At 36.3% G+C, this 20,497-nt stretch overlaps 1 protein-coding gene across 8 annotated transcripts in view; it reads left to right on the top strand.

The window, feature by feature from the left end:
* The window catches only part of GPHN (gephyrin), a 296,920-nt gene that overhangs the window by 187,049 nt on the left and 89,374 nt on the right, over positions 1-20,497 (top strand). For 5 of the 8 annotated variants that reach the window (XM_037393798.1, XM_037393797.1, XM_037393802.1 and 2 more), the window contains 3 exons: positions 2,031-2,303; positions 3,559-3,666; positions 9,587-9,721. In XM_037393798.1, the coding sequence (XP_037249695.1) occupies positions 2,031-2,303; positions 3,559-3,666; positions 9,587-9,721 (516 nt within the window). The remainder of the gene's footprint in view (positions 1-2,030; positions 2,304-3,558; positions 3,667-9,586; positions 9,722-20,497) is intronic. The other 3 variants (XM_037393801.1, XM_037393804.1, XM_037393803.1) reach the window with 1 other exon arrangement.

Genomic DNA, 20,497 nt, shown 5'->3' with positions numbered 1-20,497 from the left:
TTTGCAAAAGCTATTTAAGGTTATGAAAGAGGGCAACGTGTGAAATTACCAGATGCTCATTGAAGTCAGTGAGTCTGTGGCAATTTTCATAATTTTACTAACAGTCGCCTAAAACGATGAGATTTACAAATGACATGAGAGTACTTATTGGGAGCCTATTCATCAACAGTCAAGCCAGTAAGACGTTTATTTCAGTGGTAGGAGTGCTGAACATGCTTCTCTAATGGGTTAATCATTAATGTACTTTTTCATTATTATTGGTCAGTTCACAACTTGTCCTTGTTTAGCACTTACTTGAGGTCTGCTTTTTTACTGAAGTAATGATGGTTGTATGCTTCAGTATTTTAAAAATAATGCTGTGGAGGCACAATAACTCTGAGGTTTGCAGTTAAATTATAATTATTTTGTTTACAAATATATTTTAATATATATTCATTATATACAGCATCTTATGCTCATCCAGTTTACTCCAGTTCTTCAGAGTGCCAAATTGAATGTTTAAAGAATTTATAAATCTATGAAGTAGACTTTTCATTACTCTTAAAGGAGCGACTGAAAGGTAGGTTCTTATTTAGAAGCTTTGAGGAAATACAGTGTTTGTGAGTCATGTTTTTGACTTACAGAATGGTTTATGTAAACTCCAGTAATTTCTGATGGATAGTTTGCTCTTTATTTTGTTTACATAGTCATTTTTATTTATTGCAAATACTTGTTACAGTATCTATTTACAAAATATTTATTTTCTGGATGCTCTTAAAATGTTGGAATACATTTTTTAAGATCTTCCTTATGCTTCAGACAAAACCGAAAATGAAGTGCAACAAAAGGAATAATGTCAGCTTTCTCTGTCAGTCAACTTGTACGTTGCCTGACTGCACTACCATGGCAATCGTGTGACCCTGCCATCATTTTCCAATAATTTGATTTTTATATGCAGTCTGCTCAAATGACATGAGGAAAACTCTTTACTGAGGTGCCTGAGAGGAGGATGAGAGGCAATAGTCATAAATTGAAGAAGGTAGCTTCCAGCTGGATAAAAAGAAAAGAAGAAAAAAATCACTTTAAGGGTAATTAAGCATTGAAACAGGTTGTCAGGAAGGGTTGTGGATTTTCTGTTCTTGGATTTTTTCAAGACTTTGCTGAACAAAGCACTCGGCATCCTGTCTGAATTTCATATTGACCCTGATCTGACTAGGAGGCTGCAGTGTGTGATGTCCTGAGGTCCCTCTTTGATTTGAGGAAATATTAGCATATTTTAGCAGCAGAGGTAGCTGTATGTATGTATGCCCATTACAGAACAAGAACAGTTACACGGTGTCTGCATTTTTGCTTTCTCCAGCCATACAAAATAAACTTTCTAATTGTTTTTAAGATCGTAGAGTAAGAAGAGGTTTGAAAAATGGATTCTTTATGAATATTTTTTCTGAGTTACATAAAGTTATATCTATATTATATCTGTATTATTTATATACACTAAACATCGGTATACTTTGTCATTCTTCCAGTATATTGGATAAGTCCATAAATAAAAAAAAGGGATATAATTATATAGAACTGTAATTATGAAAACCCTTATGAATTGTTCTCTTAATTGTGAAGGAATATAATAGGAATGATTTGAAGCTAATATCCCTGCAGAGGTAGAGTTAATGTTTTCAGTCTGCGTTTTTTTAGCATTCTGCCAGCTGCTGTGAACTGGTTTCTGTATTATGCATTCATGAAAATTTAACTCTTGTTTTCTGAAGTTTTAATCCAATGTTAGCTTCATTACAGTAGCCATGTTGTACAACTTACTGTATTTGCATGGATAAAGGCAACAATATGTAGTATAGTCCCCAGTTTTGGGTTTGAATTTGTTTTTTTTACCCTCTGTGAGCAACTGCATAAGGGCATTTAAGGTTTCATTTGTGATTGGGTGAAAAGATATATCAAAATCTCGAATATATTTTAATTAAGAGTAAATCTGAAAAAATCCCTATTTATTTCTGCGGGTAACTTTTCATAGTCATTTCTCTTCTTGTTGTGCATAGGAATGCTTTCAGTTTATACTGCCAGCCCTACCTCACGCCATTGATCTTTTGCGGGATGCCATTGTAAAAGTAAAGGAGGTACATGATGAGCTTGAAGATCTACCTTCACCACCACCTCCTCTTTCTCCTCCTCCAACCACCAGCCCTCACAAGCAGACAGAAGACAAAGGAGTACAGTGTGAAGAAGAGGAGGAAGAGAAGAAGGATAGTGGAGTTGCCTCAACAGAGGACAGTTCTTCTTCACATATAACAGCAGCAGCCATTGCAGCAAAGGTGAGTCTGGCTTGGTTCCCTGAGAGACCCTTTAGTTTCTATCCCAGGTACTTTACACCAGTATTCATTTACATGTTAAGAGTATACATTGATATCCGTGTGGTCAAACAGATGTATTTTAGGTATGTATGTATGAAATACAGCTTCTTAAAAATGTATGAATCGTGTTTCAGTAGGTGATTTTGAATTTCAGTGGGAGATACATTGTTATCTTGACGATAACATGCATTTTTATGATACCATTCTGTTGTGACAATTTTTAGTGGGTTTTTTTAATAATTCAAAGTACTCACACACTCGAACATGCAAAGTCCAGTAGGTGTCATATTAAAGAATCACAACAAGATTTTCTAAGCCATAATACCTATTTTGAAAAGAAAATACTGATTTCTAAAAAGGTTGATAAAAAGTGTGACAGATAGGTAGCAGGTTAAGTAATAAGCTATCCAGACTACTCTATTCCAGTGTGCATGTCTGCATAAGAGAGGTGAAATTCTGCCACAAAACTAAATATTGTCACATTGTCTTTATAGCCTTGATTTAGGCAGTAATCATAGATCAACACTACTCAAACCAAAATAATAAATTTGAGACCACAAAAGGAAAAAAACCAGATAATAGTTGCTCAAATTCTATGTTTTCCAAAGAAATACCTTATTATTTGGAGCAGTATATAAATACTTACTTAGTTTTATGTCTTTGCTTTTCAAATGGAAAGACTATGTATTCCTGTGTGTTTGGAAAAGTTGTTTCCCAAACTGCTTTGCTCTGTATTTACTCCACAAATTATGCTTTTAATTCCTGTTATGAGAACTGAAAGTCTAAGTAACTCAAAATTATCTTAAACAATTTCTAAACCAAAGCAGCAACATTCTAACTCCAGAAATGTGAATTCAGGTCTGAGACATCTTGACATTTCTAAGACAGCTGCAGCTGGAGATCATCTCCTCATGTACAGAAAATCGTGATTACATGTATCTTTACAGGGATGAATTAAGGTAATTACCATTTGCAAGTTTCAGTTTTTATTAATGCAAATTTTAAATTGATTAATTTCTTTTGATATAGGCACAGATAAATATTATGTGCAATTTTTAAAGAAAGAAAATATCTGAGATCTAAACTGGCTGTGTTCATATGAGCTTGGCATTTCAGTGTCACACTTGTTTTCACCTCATTCCTTTTCAGTCATTTGCTTGTATAGTTTCATGTTTTCCTGTCACTGTATTCATAGCTGTTCTGTGTTGTGCATTAGAAGCATCCATCCTACACCAGTTCAGCTGTTATCATGGCAAAAGGTGAACAGCCCATCCCCGGTCTCATCAGTTATTGCCATCACGCAGCAGGCAGTGCAGGAGAACTGGTAAGAGACACTTCCAAGAGGCTTTTGCACTAACAGTAGCTAAAAATACACTGCCTGCCTCCTAGTCTACTGTGTGAACAGACAGTGTTACTTATTTTCTTCTAACAAAGACGCATCAGTGCTATCTTTCAGAGAACATGCTACAGAAAATACTGTTTAAGATACAGGGCTAAATCAGGTGAAGTTCCTGTGCATTTTCAATTTGAATCATTTGGCTGCTGAGATGATCATGGCTATAAAACCTGTGTTTCTGATTAGTCATCTGCTTTATCATCTAATATACTCAATAATTGAATATAATTAGAATAATCTCCTAAAATTACTGCTTTAGAGCTATGAAATTTTGGTAACATTTTCCCCTTTGTTTGCCTTGCTTTGCTTTTTTCTCTCAATAGTTTGTCAAAATAATACAGCATTTGCACTGGGTGTTCATAGTTTACTTTCATCACTTAGTTTCTCCCTTACTTTTTCTATTCCATTTAGAAGTAGACTTTCTCAAAACCAAAATAAAAGACTTGAGGAGTCAGGATACAGTGGACTTACTATAAATTACTGGATTTTAGTGAGTAGTAGGCAGTTACTTCAATGAATGATAGAAAGGACTTAGTTTATTATAACCCAGAGGTTATAACGTGGGCTCTAACCAAATACTGTGCTATATTCTCCATCTCCCAAAGGTTTAGTCTAGGCTTGAATTGAGTTAGAATAATGGCTACAGTATCATCAAGAATGAAATGTAATTTACTGTATTCATAACTGTAGATTACACTAAGGAAGGCAATTCCTAAGGAAGACATTCCCCATATCAAATAACATATGCACACGAACACCAGTCATATTCTATTGTCCCTTTCACTTAGTGAACAGTATATATCCATTATATTTTTTATATATTTAAATTTATGCAGTGTACTTAATAATACCTTCTCTCAAATCAGCAGGTTGTAGTGGTTTAAAGAGACTATTACTGGTGGTCTTAACACACTCCACTGTTGTATTAGAGAAATAAACCTTTTGAGAGAAAAATTTGTAACTGTGAACCAACTTAATTCTCTCAGTGAGATTTTGTGTCTGCGAAAGCTAGCAAGATGAAACTTAAGAGTTCTAGATAGGTTTGTATGTGGATTGTTTTATGGCAATTGTATTTTCTATAAAAGTAGTGATTAGGGAATAATTCTCATTTGAAATTAAATGCCTGTAATCGTCTTTTCCCTTTATCTTCAACTTTCTTTTCGATTAATGTCCTGCTGAAATTTTTCTTAATTTTTAGTTTTCTCACAGGCAAAAGTTACTACTTCCCCTGCAATTCAATGGAGACCGGAATTGCCTCAGTCACTTTGTTACTGAGAGAGGGTTTTGTTCTGAAAAAGATGGTACCAGATAAAATTTTAGAAGGAATGATTGATGGATATGTTTGACAGAAAAAAACACCCCCAAAGTTACTTGCCTGAAGGGGATGAGACAATATGTAATATGTGGTTACTCTAGAGTAACCAGAGTAAACCCAGGGAGAACTGGATCATTGTATCATTTGCAAAAACAATATTCTATTTATGCTGTGGGATCTTGTAGTATATAAAAAAGGTAATGGACCCGTACGAAATCATATCAAGATATGTGCAGCTTTTTATCAGAGGAGGGTAAAGAAAAGTTGTCTTATTTGAAGACTTAAAACCGTTCTTTTTTTTATTGTGTCATGTCTTTATTTTATGCCTTTATCAAAATATAATTTTTTTGCTGTATTGTCCTCAGTCATGGAGAATGAAAGGAAGCATTAGAAGTTGTAGGTAGTGTTGGAGCTATGCCAGTATAAAACTTATGGTTGTCAGCCTTTTTTTGTGTTTAACATATTTAAGATGGGATTTCAGGAGAAAAAGAGAACAGAAGGGAAATGGTGCTTCTGTCTAAAAACTGTTTGCATGATCAGAATATCATTGTCCCTGCTTACCTCTATTTATAGTATATCTCTAAGACATCATTTGCAAATCAGAATACTCCAACTAGACGCCAGTTAGGCACTTTTCTGGAGAGGAAGATATCCCCAGCATAATCATCCGTAATGAACAGAAACTCTTCTGACTTCATAATTTATAGTGGAAATTGCAGCACAAGTTACTTAGCCTTGAAAGATCCTCGGAGGAAAGTTTGGGTTTTTAAATGCTGACAGACATTGACTGGCAAAAAGTGCTGTCAGCCTGCAGCAGTAGAGCAGCAAGTAGGCAGTTGGTGGCACACTAAGAACAAGAGCTCTTTCCACACAACTTATAAACAGGTTATAAACATGAGAAATTCTTAATGTGTGGAGGAGGGTTTATAGTGAAATAAGATCCCCTAGGTATAACCCAGTATCCCTACAGCAAGGTTGCTATATCCCTACAGCAAGGTTGCTAAGTTAGGCAGTCATTATTTATAGATGGGAACCAAGGAAGTTGAGAGGAAATAAAATTACATTAAAAAGCAGTATTTAATGACTTGAGTCTTAAGGGTGGTCATTTTTAGCTGCACAAAGACAAGCAACAAATCTGTCTTACTATCCTAACTCTAATCCTAAGGATACAACAGATTTTCAAAAGCTAGGATTCAAGCTTGTTCCTGGAAGGAGGTACTTTGCAGTGGCTTCTGTTTGCCCTAGAGCTCTATTAGACAAGAGTGCTCAAAATGCCTAGATGCAGACTGAGTACAACACGCCATTTAAAAAAAATCTTGGCTGGACATGTCCAATGTTAGTAGTTTGATTGTCACTGGATCATAATTTCTTGTTTCCTTTTATTGTCTGCTACTGCCATTTCCCCCAAATGTGGGTGTTGTTTTGGTGATTCTCTTGGAATTTGAATATCAGGCTGAGCTAAGAAATTCTTAATGAGGCGAAAGATCTTAAATATATGTATATATACTCCTTCAAAGATCTGAATTTTACATTTTTCTCATCTTGTGATAGAAAAGTGAATTACAGGAAGTAACATCAATCTGATCTGGTAGAAGTCCTGCCTCTGAAAAAGGAAGAGGTTCAAATCATGAGAACAAAATCAGAATAAGCCTTTGTAAAAAGTGCTTTATAGCAGAATATGCTGCATTTTGTGTTGTAGAACTGATTTTGTGTGTAGCTCTCCTATCTGAGGGATTTATCATTTGTATGTCTTACCACTTTACACAAAAAAAAAAAGAAAAATTAATCATTATGTTAAACTAGCAGTCTAGTGAATTATAAAGCCAGTGTGATACCTGCATAATTCAGCCCAAATACTGCAGTAATAAGAAGCAACAGACTTTCTAAGGTTCAGTGTATCAAAGCTAAGAAAAGCTTTATTCCTAAACGCATTCTTCTGCCTCTTTTTCTTTGGAACTGAAAGGTGATAAAACTGAACAGAAAAGACAGAATATAAATAATGATACATTCACTTTTATAACTGAAAATAAGACCGCTTTCTCACTGTTGTAAGTTGGTGTAATTCTATTTATTTTAAGTGGCTTAATATCAGCTAAAGGATATGCCCCTAAAATTCCAGCTAAGAAGTAGAATCATGAGTTCATACAATAGTTTGGGCTAGAACAGACCTTTAAAGGTCATCTAGTCCAAGCCCCCTGCAGAGCCCCATCCAGCCTGACACAGAATGTTCCCAAGGATGGGGCATCTTCCACCTCTCTGAGCAACCTGTTCCAGTGTTTCACCACCCTCGTCATAAAAAAATGATTCCTTATGTTTAGTCTGAATCTACCCTCTTTAGTTTAAAACCATTACCCCTTGTCCTATCACAACAGGCCCAACTGAAATGTTTTTGTCCCCATCTTTCTTATGAGCCTCTTTTAAGTACTGAAAGGCTACAAGAAGGTCTCCCTGGAGCCTTCTCTTCTTCAGGCTGAACAACTCTAACTTGATCAGCATTTCTTTGTAGAAGAGGTGTTCCATCCCTCTGATGATATTTTGTTACCCTCCTCTGGAACCACTCCAACAGGTCCATGGCTTTTGTGTGCCGAGGAGTCCGTATCTGGATATGGCACTCCAGGTGGGGCCTCACCAGAACAGAGTAGAGGGGCAGAATCACCTCACTCAACCTGCCAGTCGCGTTTCTTTTGTTGCAGCCCAGGTTGCAGTTGGCTTTCTGGGCTGCAAGAGCACATTGCTGGCTCATGTCCAGCTTTTCATCCACCAGTTCCCCCAAGTCCTTCCGAGCAGGGCTGCTCTCAACACCTTCACCCCTCAGCTGGTATGGATACCAGGGGTTGCCCGACCCAGGTGCAGGACCTTGCACTTGGCAATGTTGAACCTCATGAGGCTCACATGGGCCCACTTCTCAAACTTGTCCCAGGTCCCTCTGGATGGCATCCTGTCCCTCAGGCATGTCAGCCCCACCACTGAGCTTGGTGTTGTCTGCAAACTTGCTGGGGGTGCGCACAATCCCACTATATCATTGATGAAGATATTCAACAGTACTGGCCCCAGTACAGACCCCTGAAGGACACCACTCATCACTGATTTCCATCCAGACATTGAGCTGTTGACTGCTACCCTGTGGATGTGACTGTCCAGCCATTTCCTCATCCACTAAACAGTCTATCCATCAAATCCATCTCTCTCCAATTTAGAGAGAAGAATGTTAAGGGAGACCATGTCAAAGACCTTATAGAAATCCAGTAGACGATATCCATATGTCTTCCCTTGTCCGGTGATGTAGTTACTCCACCACAGAAGGCCCCTAGGTTGGTCAGGCAAGACTTGCCCTTGGTGAAGCCATGCTGGCTGTCTCAAGTCACCTCTCTGTCCTCCATGTGCCTTGGCATAGCTTCTAGAAGGATCACTTTCATGATCTTCCCAGGCACAGAGGTGAGGCTGGCAAGCCTTTTTAAAAATGGGTGCAATGTTTCTCTTTTTCCAGTCACTAGGGACTTCACCTGACTGCCATGACTTTTTCAAATATCATGGAGAATGGCTTGGCAACTATATCAGTCAGTTCTCTCAGGACTCTGGGATACATCTCATCAGGTCCTATAGACATATGTATGTTTAGGTTCCTCAGGTGGTCATGAACCTGATCTTCTCTTACGGTGGGAGGGGCTTTGCTCCCTCAGTCCCTGCCTTGCAGTCCATCTCCTTGAGAGGTGTGGGAAGAGAGGCTGGCAGTGAAGACTGAGGCAAAAAATTTGTTGAGTGCCTCAGCCTTCTTCTCGTCTGTCACTACCAGTTTGCCAGTCACGTTCTTCAGGACAGATAAGCTTTGCTAGCTGGCCTTCTCTTACATTATGTGGGAAAGAAAGAAGAATGAATTTTTATTTTTCCCTTCAGGATGCATTTTAAACTGTCTGTTGGCTTTGCATGGTGATTTCTAGTGCTTTTTCCTGTATTCCCTCCAGAGAGGCCTGTAGCTTTTGCAGCACAAACCTTATATCAAGAATTTTTGTAGCTGAAATAAAAGTCTTCAGTACACAGAATTAAAATTATTTACTCACTGCATGACGTTTCTTATGAAAAATTTTCTCACTGTGTGACATTTCTTCAGAGGTGTTCAGTCATTGCTAATAAATGGTTTTCTGTTCAGAATATTGTCCCCTAGTTAGAGAATGGGAAGTCTGCCTCCTGTCATGCCACAGTTAGAAATCGCTGTTGATCATTGTTAGGTTTGAAACAGAGGCTTAAGAGGGAAAACAATACTTTTATTATTTCCTGTTTTAGTATGTCTGATTCATAGGTTTTTCAGGATAAATGATATGTTCTGTGCCACTTCAGTTAGAATATAATCTTACATATTTGCTATGTATTTGTTACTGAAACTGTGAGCAAATGCCATTAACCACTGCCAGCACTGCCTATGAGGAAGTATGCAGACTGAGGAGAGGGGTATTCCTACATTTTTTATATAAGGTTTTGCATAATTTTGAAATACAGTATATTTTTTACTATTAATTCCATCTCTCTCCTTTTAAGATTCCAGATTCCATCATCTCTCGTGGTGTTCAGGTGCTCCCACGTGATACAGCCTCCCTCAGTACTACTCCTTCAGAATCTCCTCGTGCCCAGGCCACCTCTCGTCTCTCCACTGCATCCTGTCCAACACCAAAAGTAAGTACATTTATGCCTTGCAAGTTCCATGCTCAGACATGTAATCTATCACATTAATGTATTGCTTCTGCTGAACAAGGTTGGTTCGCATGCAAGGGTTGTATTATTCTAAGTAACAGATAAATGCAAGACAGTATAGTTCATACCGTGTGCACTGTTGCACAATTGTAATATGTGGGTTCACCAATGTGTTATGGTTACTGAAGTTTCATGTTATTTCTTGCAATATCAATCATGAATATGAAATTGTTAACACCTTGAATGTCTTTAATAGCCCCAGGAACATAGAAAATCCTGCCACTGAGTAACATTTTAAGCAAGTGGTATTTTGTCAACAAAATGTATGTGCAAATTTCTAGCCTGGGATGGGGCAGTTCTGTGCCCCGCCTTATTATTGTTTGGTTTAAGACACTCTCAGAACAACTGGTTTTGCTCAAACTTAGTTATTTGCTGCCTGACATTTGGAAACAAAAACCAGCCTAAATTGAATAGAAAGAAAGTTTTAATGCCAACCTTGTGGGATTATTACTCAGTTATTACTATTTAATCTTTGAGGTGAACTCTATTATCTTCTCTTTTTATCAGACTTTAAATAGCATACATCAAAAACTAGGTGAATTGACCAGTGGCAAGGCCTGTAATGTTTACCTTCAGAGGATTCCTTTCAGCAGCAGAAAACTGTCTGAATTCACTTTGTGCGTTCACATCGCAAGGATCTTTCTGTGGCACTGGATGCTGACATACTAATAGACCCATAACAGATGGTAAACAATAGCATTCTTCCTCATCTAATTCACGATCCTTGAAGGTTATTCTGCTTCCTGAAGTGATTGCCAGCATCTGCTAGTTCTTCTTTCCTGCTGTCTCTTTTCTTTTCTGTCAGCAAACAAGGTTTATTGGCAACCACCCGTAGAAATGTTTTGGTTTAGCCTATGGGATTGTTTTATGCAGTACTCCACTGTAACAGAATCAAATTATTCTGATGGACAGCATACTTGAACTTCATTATATAGTCTGCTTTTCTTAAAAAGATGTTCAGTGAATTCTGCCTGCAGACGGGTCCTTCATTTTTTTGCTAACAAATTGTCACTTCTCTGATGGCTTAAAAATAAAACCTCAGAGAACTCAAAACTCTTATTACATTAGAACACTCAGAGCAGAAGAGTGATACGAAACAAAAACTGCATTGAGTTTTATGCCTGTTAACAAAACACAGGTGTCCAAAGAAAACCAAAAGAGACCAGTAACAGGCATAAGAGACAGCACTGCTATGAAATAGCTCTAGATGAAGCCTGTATATTTTCAGGAAGGTTATCACAATGGGAAGGAGTAAAGCTTATCTGTTGTGAAGCAGAATGCACTCCTCTAGACTGTCCTCAAAGATTCAGAGATTACAGAAGGAAACTACAAGAACTTCAAAACAGATTAAAAATCTGAAACTCTTCTTCAGGAAATCAGTTGAGATGAGCTCTTATAATTGGATTATACTTTGTTATTTCATGTTAAGCCCTGTTTTCATGTATTACTGTAAAATTAGTTTTTTGTTCAAAATGTATGAGACCGCACCACTTTTATAACAGGAGTGCCAAGGAACATCTAGCTAGTCTAGCTTTTCTGTGACATCTTTTGAAAGTGGGTGGTACAAGCTGGTAACAGGGAAAGATCTAGGAAAGCCCAGCTGGAAAATAAACTTGAAGGGTAATCTCATCTGTTGCTATTACCTAAAGGTTGGATTTTGCACAAAAGTTTAAGCTTCTTTTCCCCTTAGAGAGCTCTTGGTTCAATTTAGTTTGTTTTTTTTTAAATAATAAGTATTCATTATCTTTTTGTTCAGTCCTTTTCAGTACCCTCAAGTTCTCAGATGTCATCTGAATTTGTCAAGAAATATGGTTCATTCATATTCTTCAAGATACTCAATATGTCTAAATGTCTTTACTTACTGTGTTTTTCCTTCTGGATCCTGGCTTTCTGATAATGCAATATGAAGTAAATTTACAGTGGACCTCTTGATCCACGCAGTGGTGAGAATAAAGATAAATTGTACTTCAGCATCCAATTGATATTCCAGGGTGGGTTTTTTTTCTTCTTTAATCTGCAAGTGTGTATCTTCAGTATTCTCATTTGATGGTTTAGGAACTCATTTCAAGGCTCCAAAATGTGTATGAAATGAAACAAAGGAGAGGAAGTTTCAGAAAGAAAAACGGTTCAGTTTTCTTTGTTTATACATACTGTCTGGAGTGGTGGCCTAACCATAGATCTAGTGGCATTATACTTCTTTGTCAACTGTATATTCCAGTTTATTTTGTTGTGCCATTTTCTTGGGGTTTTTTTTTGTTCTAAATGTATATAAATCTTTACATCTCTCTTACTGAATTTGCTGAATAGGAGAAAGTTGTGTGTGTCAGAAAAAAAATCGAGCTTCTGCAATGACAGGAGCAGAGCTATTGAATGAATGTAAGTAGCAGGTTACTAATGCATGGGGGTATTGGAGAGAAGGTATGGGAGCATGCTTTATTAATGTTCCTGATTGATCAGTTAGGAGAGGTCTTTACCTTTTCATAATTATCTATTGGAAAACCTGGTGATGTTTATATATACACACAGATCATGTGGATAAAATACAGGATTTAATTTTAAATTTCCTTTACTTTTTACACTTTATCTTCCATGTTTTCTGAAAATCTCTTTTTCTAACAAAGTAGTAAATGATGAATATTGAGTATTGAGAGCCTGTATATTTCAATGAGTCCTCAAAAGTTTAATTTCTTTTTAAAAGAAGTAGTTAGATTTTTCACTGTAGCCTCTTGGGAGGTCAGAACTTCTCAAGACAAATTTCCATTGGAACTGCTCTGTCTGTCATTAGGTGCATCCCCAAAACTAAGCAAGCTTGCTTCTGTTAGCTTTTAATAGATCTCTGTAGAACACCTTCCTGGTTCTCTAAATTGCATTTGAGTTTCAAGCAAAATCTACTGTGGCTCAAAGAGCATTTAAACCATATTTATAGTAGATGGATTCACATATAGAAGCAATCTAAGTTTTACTCAGGGGAAAACTGCACTAACAGTCCTCCTTTTTTCAGTCATTCAACCATAAAGTTGATAGGTTGTGACAGATAATCTTTTACAAAATAGTTTTGGTCATTTTAAAGTTTTACTGTTTTCTCAACAAAGTTAGGTGAATTTGCTGAATAACTCACGTACAAAAGTTTAGGATGACACAGTGTGGCTTGCAGATTTTTCCTGTGATTTCCAGTAGCTGCTCAGATTCCAAGTTCTTACTGTATTTTGGTGTATGTTTGTGGTTGGGATTTTCATGAAGTTAAATGCAACATTCTTTTCAGATACAAAATCAATACACTACGTAGTGTGAAATACCTGTTACAAATATGGAGATATTTTTTTGTGTTCCAAATAATGTTGACTCTTGGGGCTTTTTTTAAACTTAGGGTATAAAATTTTAGATCTATAACTTCAGATAACTTTAAAGAATGTATCCAGAGCAAATGACTGAGTCATCCTTTCAAAATTCTAATTTTGTTCTACTCTTAGGGAGATGATACTAGTACAAAAGAAAATCACAGCTTTTAAGTTGAAGTCTTCACTTCTCCCATACATAAATGATGTAATCAACATTTTAATTTTTGGCAGTGTTGTGTCTCAAAGTCAAATAAAGCAAATACAGAAGGCCAAGGACAGATTTTAAATTATCACCAGGAATACATTTCAGTGACAAGAGGTGTTTAAAGTATTTCACTTTGCAATCTCATCAATCTCACTGATGTTCAGTTCTTCCACTTCAATGTGCAAAGTTTCTTTCAGTGTTATCTTTGATTATGAAGGATCCTAAGGAACTTGTATACTATAGTACTTTTAAAACAAGAGCGTGTTTTTGTTTTGTTTTTTTTATCCTGTTACTTCATTCCCTACAGTCCTTACATTCTGCTTAAGAATAAGTCTCTCTCTACTTTATTTGCTGGTTATCTGTCCCTTCCCTAGCTATCCATTTTTTAGTTACATCGAATCAGACAAAACCCTAGGTGGTGGTAAGTTACATCCTTACGTATTTGTAGTTGTGACAGGTAGCTTTTAATTCCTATGTAAGAAAAGTCTGTAGGCTCTATCTTACAACTTAAATGAGCAAGCAAGGCTGATCTTCAGAAGTTTTTTAGATTCTAGCAAGACTGTTGTCCCATCTGTCCACCACTCCATTCACACCTTCTTTGTAGCATAGTATGTTTAGTTCTGCTAGCTGATCACTTTCTGTAACTTTCTGTAGCTGTCTCCTATTAAGAACTGTTATCTGTGTCATTTGTAAGTTGACATTCACTTAAAGACCTAATAGTCCTAAAGTAAAAAAGCACGATACTTGTGGCTTATGTAAATGTTTCAGTTGCAGAGAATTTCTGAAATGAAAAAGCCTAGAAAAATACATTAAACATTTAAAAAAAAATAAAAGGCTGATGAGAATTATTTCTGTGGCAAAAAATACTTTATTATCTCAATCATCTTTCATGATTGCTGTCAATGAGAAATTATGCTTTGAACACCTGTCATGAACCATAGTGTTAATGTTGAATGTGCAAGTTTGTCACACAGTCAAATGAGTTACAAATTAATACTAAACCTAATTATGATTTATGCTTTCAGTCTAGTGTTGTGACTTTTAGTATACAACTACTATGTGAAGGAATGACATTAGCAGATGGGAGCAGGTAGAGTTGAGAAGATGCTTTTGTATCAATTATTGTTGCAGATTTTTCAACAGAAGAAAGATCAGGTTGCTTACCAGAAATTCTTAGTTAATAATAAGATGCTGTTCAGGACATGATTTGGCAAGCTGTTTTATCCATAGGGTAGATATTTTGTGTACATTGAGTGCATTAAACTTTATATTTGTTAACTTGATTCCTACTAGTTCTTCTTAAGGTGGTCATCAAGGTGAAAACGCTATGGAAAGTGTGTAAATAAATTTTGAAGTTTGTACACATACACTAAATGCCCAAGTAAAGTTTTTTTCTTTTTTATTTATTAAGTTTGCATAGGAACTTGCTTGACTTAAGTAGCAAGTGCTTTAGCACAGCTGTTTAGCTGTGATATGGTTGAGGAGCATGGAAAAATGCAAAGGATGTTTTAAATTGTTAGGATGGTCTTTGTAGAAGAAATCGCACACCAAGTAGTGCAAGGGTTTCTTGCTTTTTCTTGTAAAACAGGTAGCTGTTTATAGACACATGGGCCTAGTTAGATATTTGATCTTGCTAAAAATACCAGTGTTTTCTTGATTATGTCTGGGCTTTATGTCCTCTTAAATATTTTTTTTAGTGCATATTCCAGGATTACAAAAAAATGATATTTAGTGAAAAGATGCTGAGAGAATGTAAATTGCAGTAGAAAGTAGCCAGCGTGGCCTTAAGCTGAGGAATCCTGCTTACTAACACACACCAATCTACTGTACCCTCCTAGGTTCTCAGTACAGTGCAGCAGTGGTTTTCAAATCAGTTACTAACTAAGATACTAGAATATTTTCCAGATAGTCATTGCCTTTTTTCCTCATTGTTTAAAGTCCTGGCAAAATGTGTGGATGATTGACTCCTAACAAGTCTTATTATTTGTTTACATTTTGGTGGTGGTTGTTGTTAGTTGAAAACACTAAATACCACAGCTTCAGAACTGAGACATTGTACCTAAGAAAGAAGCAGCTTTGTATGCTTAGGATATCGAAAAAACCAAATACAACATAAATAATAAAAGCAAAGTCTACTAAAATCCTTTCTGAAATAGAAAATTCCCTTCATAGGAAGACTGAAAAATACTGGGGTAGGATTTTGGGGTTTTTGTTAGTACCAAAATAGACCTATCAACAAGTCACTGGAGAGGCAGAATGAAAACTTGTGTCATCAAGTTTAAGATGAACATAGAACTTCAGTAGAGGTATTTACTTGACTTACTTTTATTTATCATATATCTGTTTTCTAAGTAGTACCATATTCATTGATAATACTTGTTGGTAACTGGAATCTGTATTGAATAATATAGCAGTGGCAAAATCCAGTTCCCTTCCTTGTCTTATGCCCAAAAACTGTTTATACCAGGGCTAAAGAAGAATGTTAGAGCAGTTGGGGGTTGGCTATCCAGAACAGTTCTTGAATTCATAGAATCAGCTGCTTTTCAGACCTGTTACATACTGAATCATATGAAAAAGCTCTAATGTGTGAAATTTCCTTATATTTCTCTTTTTTAGTCACCGGTTGGTATTTTATTAAGCTACCGAATTCCATTCTTTTTCCTGAGTCCAGTGAACTTTCAAGCATGTCAGAAATAAGCTTCTCAACCTTTCCCTGAAAATAATTCTTTTTTCAAATTTAAACTATCGTCCAGAAGAGAGTAATCTTTCAGTACAGACATCATAGCTTACACGTGCATTGCATGAGTTCTGATCTATATATGCTTATGCTGCATCAGCTTGTCAGTTCCTTCTTGAAATGTTTTTTCCAATTAGTTTTGGGGGCAAGAGTTCTTGTTTATTATTATGCTTTTTCAAAGGCCAATTTTTGGGCTTTTTTTTCAAATTCTAGTAACTTTAGTTTGGCATTACTTTAAGAAAAGGAAAAGATGTGCATCCTTCTTGCATTAGTTTCCTTACCTCACCTTTTTGGTTCCTATCCAAAATAAATCTCTGGTTTGAATTCTGATGTATCACAAGACAAGGGGTTTTGATTTTGTTTATTGGGTTGTTGTTGGTTTTTTTCCAAACAGCAGTGTAGCTACATCTGTCTTTCATCCAGTTTCTTCATATAGAAATCACTGTGAATTCACTTCTACAGAAATATTTGCTAGCTCCATTTTCAATATATCTGTTCTGGCTTTTTCACCAATGCTTGTTGAATCTTTTGGTGCCTGGTGATCATTTTGATGTCTTGCTGAGTTGGCCTCCTGGAGCAATATTGACTTTCCACCTCCATTCCTTCTCTTTTCCTTGGGGATCTTAGTTCTTACTACCCGTGCCAATTGATTTATTTTTGTTTTGTTATGAAATATGATTCCAAAAGGAAAACTATGCATCTACGTGCTGAATTTTCATATAGCCATAGGTTCTGTTTGTAGGAATTGGTTTTCTACTGCTCCTCTTTTTTAGCACTTCAATCTCTGCCAATCTGTAATTTCAGCCATTCATACATTAACCTGATCATAATCAGCAGCTCAGGCATGGGCAGGCTTTCTTCTGTTCCTTCACTGACTATTGACATAATAAATAATCCGTATCACTTACTGCTGTGTTCTTTTTTTGATAAAAGGATCAGAAATTTTAAAAACATACTTTCAAGGATAGACAATGATCCTCTTTCTTCTAGTTACTTTCTTACAATAGTTAATAATTTAGTGACGATGTAGCAAAGTTTAATGCCATTTATTATAGGACAGGTAGGTGATGCTATTTTAAAACAAAAAGTATTTCAGTCACACTTTCGTATCTACATACTCAAGAGCACGAAGATACATGCATTCAGTAGTCTGTCCAGCATTCAGACATCCATATATGTGTACCCCCCTGTCTGGTCAAGATTGCTTGAAATGATGTGTAGCACATTGGGCACCAGCTATCAAGTTCTCCACAATTTCTCTAGGTTTCTTCTCTACACTGGTATCCATAAAGTCAGCGTCAGATGTGCCTTATATATACTGTTTAGGATCTGACAGTTAAAGGGATATTTATCTCTCCATCTGGTTCCACTTCTTGAGTTTGCAAGATTTGCTCATGGACCTGTGTTCTCCTTATTTAAACCTGCTTTTTATCATTCAAACATCATATTTCAGTGGCTCAGCTCTTTGTTTGGGTCTGAAAGTTATTTTAGGTTGCCCTGTTTTACTGATTGGGTATCCCCAGAAGCTGCATGAAGTGCTGTGAACTTAACTGAACTACTAATATGCCTGCCATCAACATATTTTTCTCATATCACTTCTGCTATGTTTTCTGGTGCTTTCACATCCATACATTTCCATTTTTTCTCTACCACTTCTAATATATCTGTTATTGAAGGAGTATTCTTGTACAGAAGTCTGTATTTGCTTGCTCTTGAAGCAAGCTACTTGCATGATATCATATCATGTTTCTATAGATTTGCAGTGTAATAATAACAATTCCATTTCATGCGCACATGCAACTCAAAGTGCTGTAAGGAGCGGTGGTAGTCTAGCAGCAGCAAGCAGTTATGTATTCACAGGAGCCAAAACTGAAATTTAGACCAGGAAATCTCTTTCAAGTCTTGCTTGTTACTGCGGTTACTGTATCATTTGCAGTAAAGGTTTGCTGGTTCCATTGCAGAAGTAGGTGGCATCTACCTGATGTAAGATTTGAGAGAGAAGCAAGATCCTAAAGCACAGGCGTTGCTTTTCTCATGGATAATATAAACAGCAAATTGCCTTTAAGTTGCAAGTTATTTAGTGAGTGTACTAGTACTCCCTGAAGTCTAGTTTCACCTTTGGAAAGGTTTTTAGGAAATAAAGGAGTTAAAGGTAAATGGCACCTCCTGGTTCTATGAACCTTATCTCCTATTTTGGGCAATATCTAATACTTTTTAATGTTGTAATATGTAATACCATCTAAAATTTGCAAACTGAAAATAGTTTTCCTCTCTGCACAGCTGTCTCCAGCCCTGTTTTAGAACGTCATTATCTCCTTGGTCAGTGCACTCAGTTGCCTTTGTGCCACTGTTGGCCTTTTAACTTAAATAGACCAATCTTTTCTTGATCATGTGTTCATTTCTCAGACTGACTTGTAAAGGGGATGCATAGAAACTTTCAGGTTGCATTTTTATGAATTACCTAAGTCAAACTCCTTCATATTTTAAAAAAATCTCCTTCAAAGGTTTTTTTCCTGCATTTGTTGTATATTTCACCTTCATTAGAGTCACCAAAACTGTGTATCTGCTTATATGAGACTCAATAGATTTTTAATCTCTGTCTTTTTTCCAACTGTAAAATCTTTGCCCATGCAGCAAAGATGCTTGTTAGTTCAGAACTTTACATTAAATTTCACTCCATTCTTTTACAGCAATCTTCAATGTTATCAGATACTTGCTGATGAGATTACTTCAATATTCTGTAATGATGAAACCTCCCATATTTATCTGAGAACCCTCCTAACTTTTGTCTCAAAATCATTATTGAAAATACTAGATAAGGTCAGTTTCTACATGACTCGTTTGCAAACTGTATTCCAAACTTCTGTTCCACCTGTTTCTCTTTCAGCAAAATACATTGTTACCTTCCAGCAAGCAATTTCCTTACCCTGCCTTTTTACTCCTATATGTTCCTGTCCTACATTTCATCTGTTTATAAGAGCAGTTGACTCAGAAAAAGTAATAGAGCTTTATACTAACTCTCATTGATTACTACGCCTTTGTTCCCATGTCATGTATTATCGTTCCTAATCAAAGTTCAGGCAAGGTATTATTCTTTATTACTTACTCTACTCTAGATGCCTTCCCAACCTGAAATGATACCATTTCTACTTTCTCTTTTTCTGTTTGTATGTTTAAGGAATCTCTTACTCCTTGTTTTAAATTACTTTAACTCCATTTTGTACTTAATAATGTCTAGCTTAGAGAAAATCTTTTATTTTCGTGTCTGCCAGGCTCTTTGTCTAGACCTAGTAACCTTCTTGGCATGGATTTTTGTTCTTCTGCGCTCAAGAAAACAGAGACAAAGTATTTCAAGAGTTTATTTTTGTTCTGTCAAAGTATCTTCAGTTAGAACAGTGTTTTGGAAAAAGGCTAACCAAGGTGGTCGTTTATTTCCCTTGGTAGATAAAACTTGTTGTCTGTTGATACAGAAAAATGTATTTTTCAAGATCAGTCTTATTTGAATTGAATACCTGTTCACTTTGGTTTTATTGCATCTGTATTAAAAATACTTCTCTTTTGGAAGCCAATCTATCTTCATGTAGTTAAGCAATCAGGCAATTTCATTATAGTATGAAACTGCAAAGTTATTCTTGGTCTAATGTGATCACAGAAACAATGTCCGAGGAGTCAGTTGTTTATCTAAAAAACAGATTGAGCCTGAATGCAAGGCTCATGTAGACCATTAACTCTGTGTGTGTGTGTCATCTGATTTTGCATGGCGCTTACAAGATACCTTCTACAAGACATAGGAGATGTAGACCTCATCTCAATTTTAAGATTTTTTTTTTTTTTTATTTTATATCAAGGTCTTGTTTCTTGTACCTTTATTGCCCAAGCAGAAAGGCTTTATCTTTTACAAAAAGCTAGTTCTCAGAATCATGTTACAGTTGCATTTATAGGTCAGCACAGCAGTGCATCAAGTGTGAATATAGTCATTCATCTGTTTATCTTTCCAAGACAAAACATTGTCTTTTAGGACTTAGCCTGAGCAACTGCTATCAGAATTTAAGAGTTTTATTCATTAAGTAGATTCTTACACCATATTGATTCCCCAAGTTTTTGAACTGTAGCTATTTTTAACAAGTATTTCCCCAGAAGGTTTTAGAAGAACATACAAGATCCTCTCTCTTTAGCATTCTTCTGCCAGGTTCCCGTGCATTATTTACTGGCTGGTAAAGGAAAACATTCAACATACTTAGTATGTGGCCTAGTACCTCTTATATACCTGTTGGTGTGTGTAATCCTCATTCTGTGCCTCTCTATTGCTCAGGATGATTGTTTTTTTTAAAAAAAAAAATCTCTGTACATGTGGGTGCACATAATTTTTTTGTCACAGCTGAGCCTAGGTACTGTGGAACCATACCGGAGGGGTATGT

Source organism: Falco rusticolus, chromosome 7 (genome assembly GCF_015220075.1).
Source record: "Falco rusticolus isolate bFalRus1 chromosome 7, bFalRus1.pri, whole genome shotgun sequence".
Taxonomy (NCBI): domain Eukaryota; kingdom Metazoa; phylum Chordata; class Aves; order Falconiformes; family Falconidae; genus Falco; species Falco rusticolus.
Note: the sequence above shows the minus strand (reverse complement) of the source record. Positions and strands in the feature narration are given on the sequence as shown.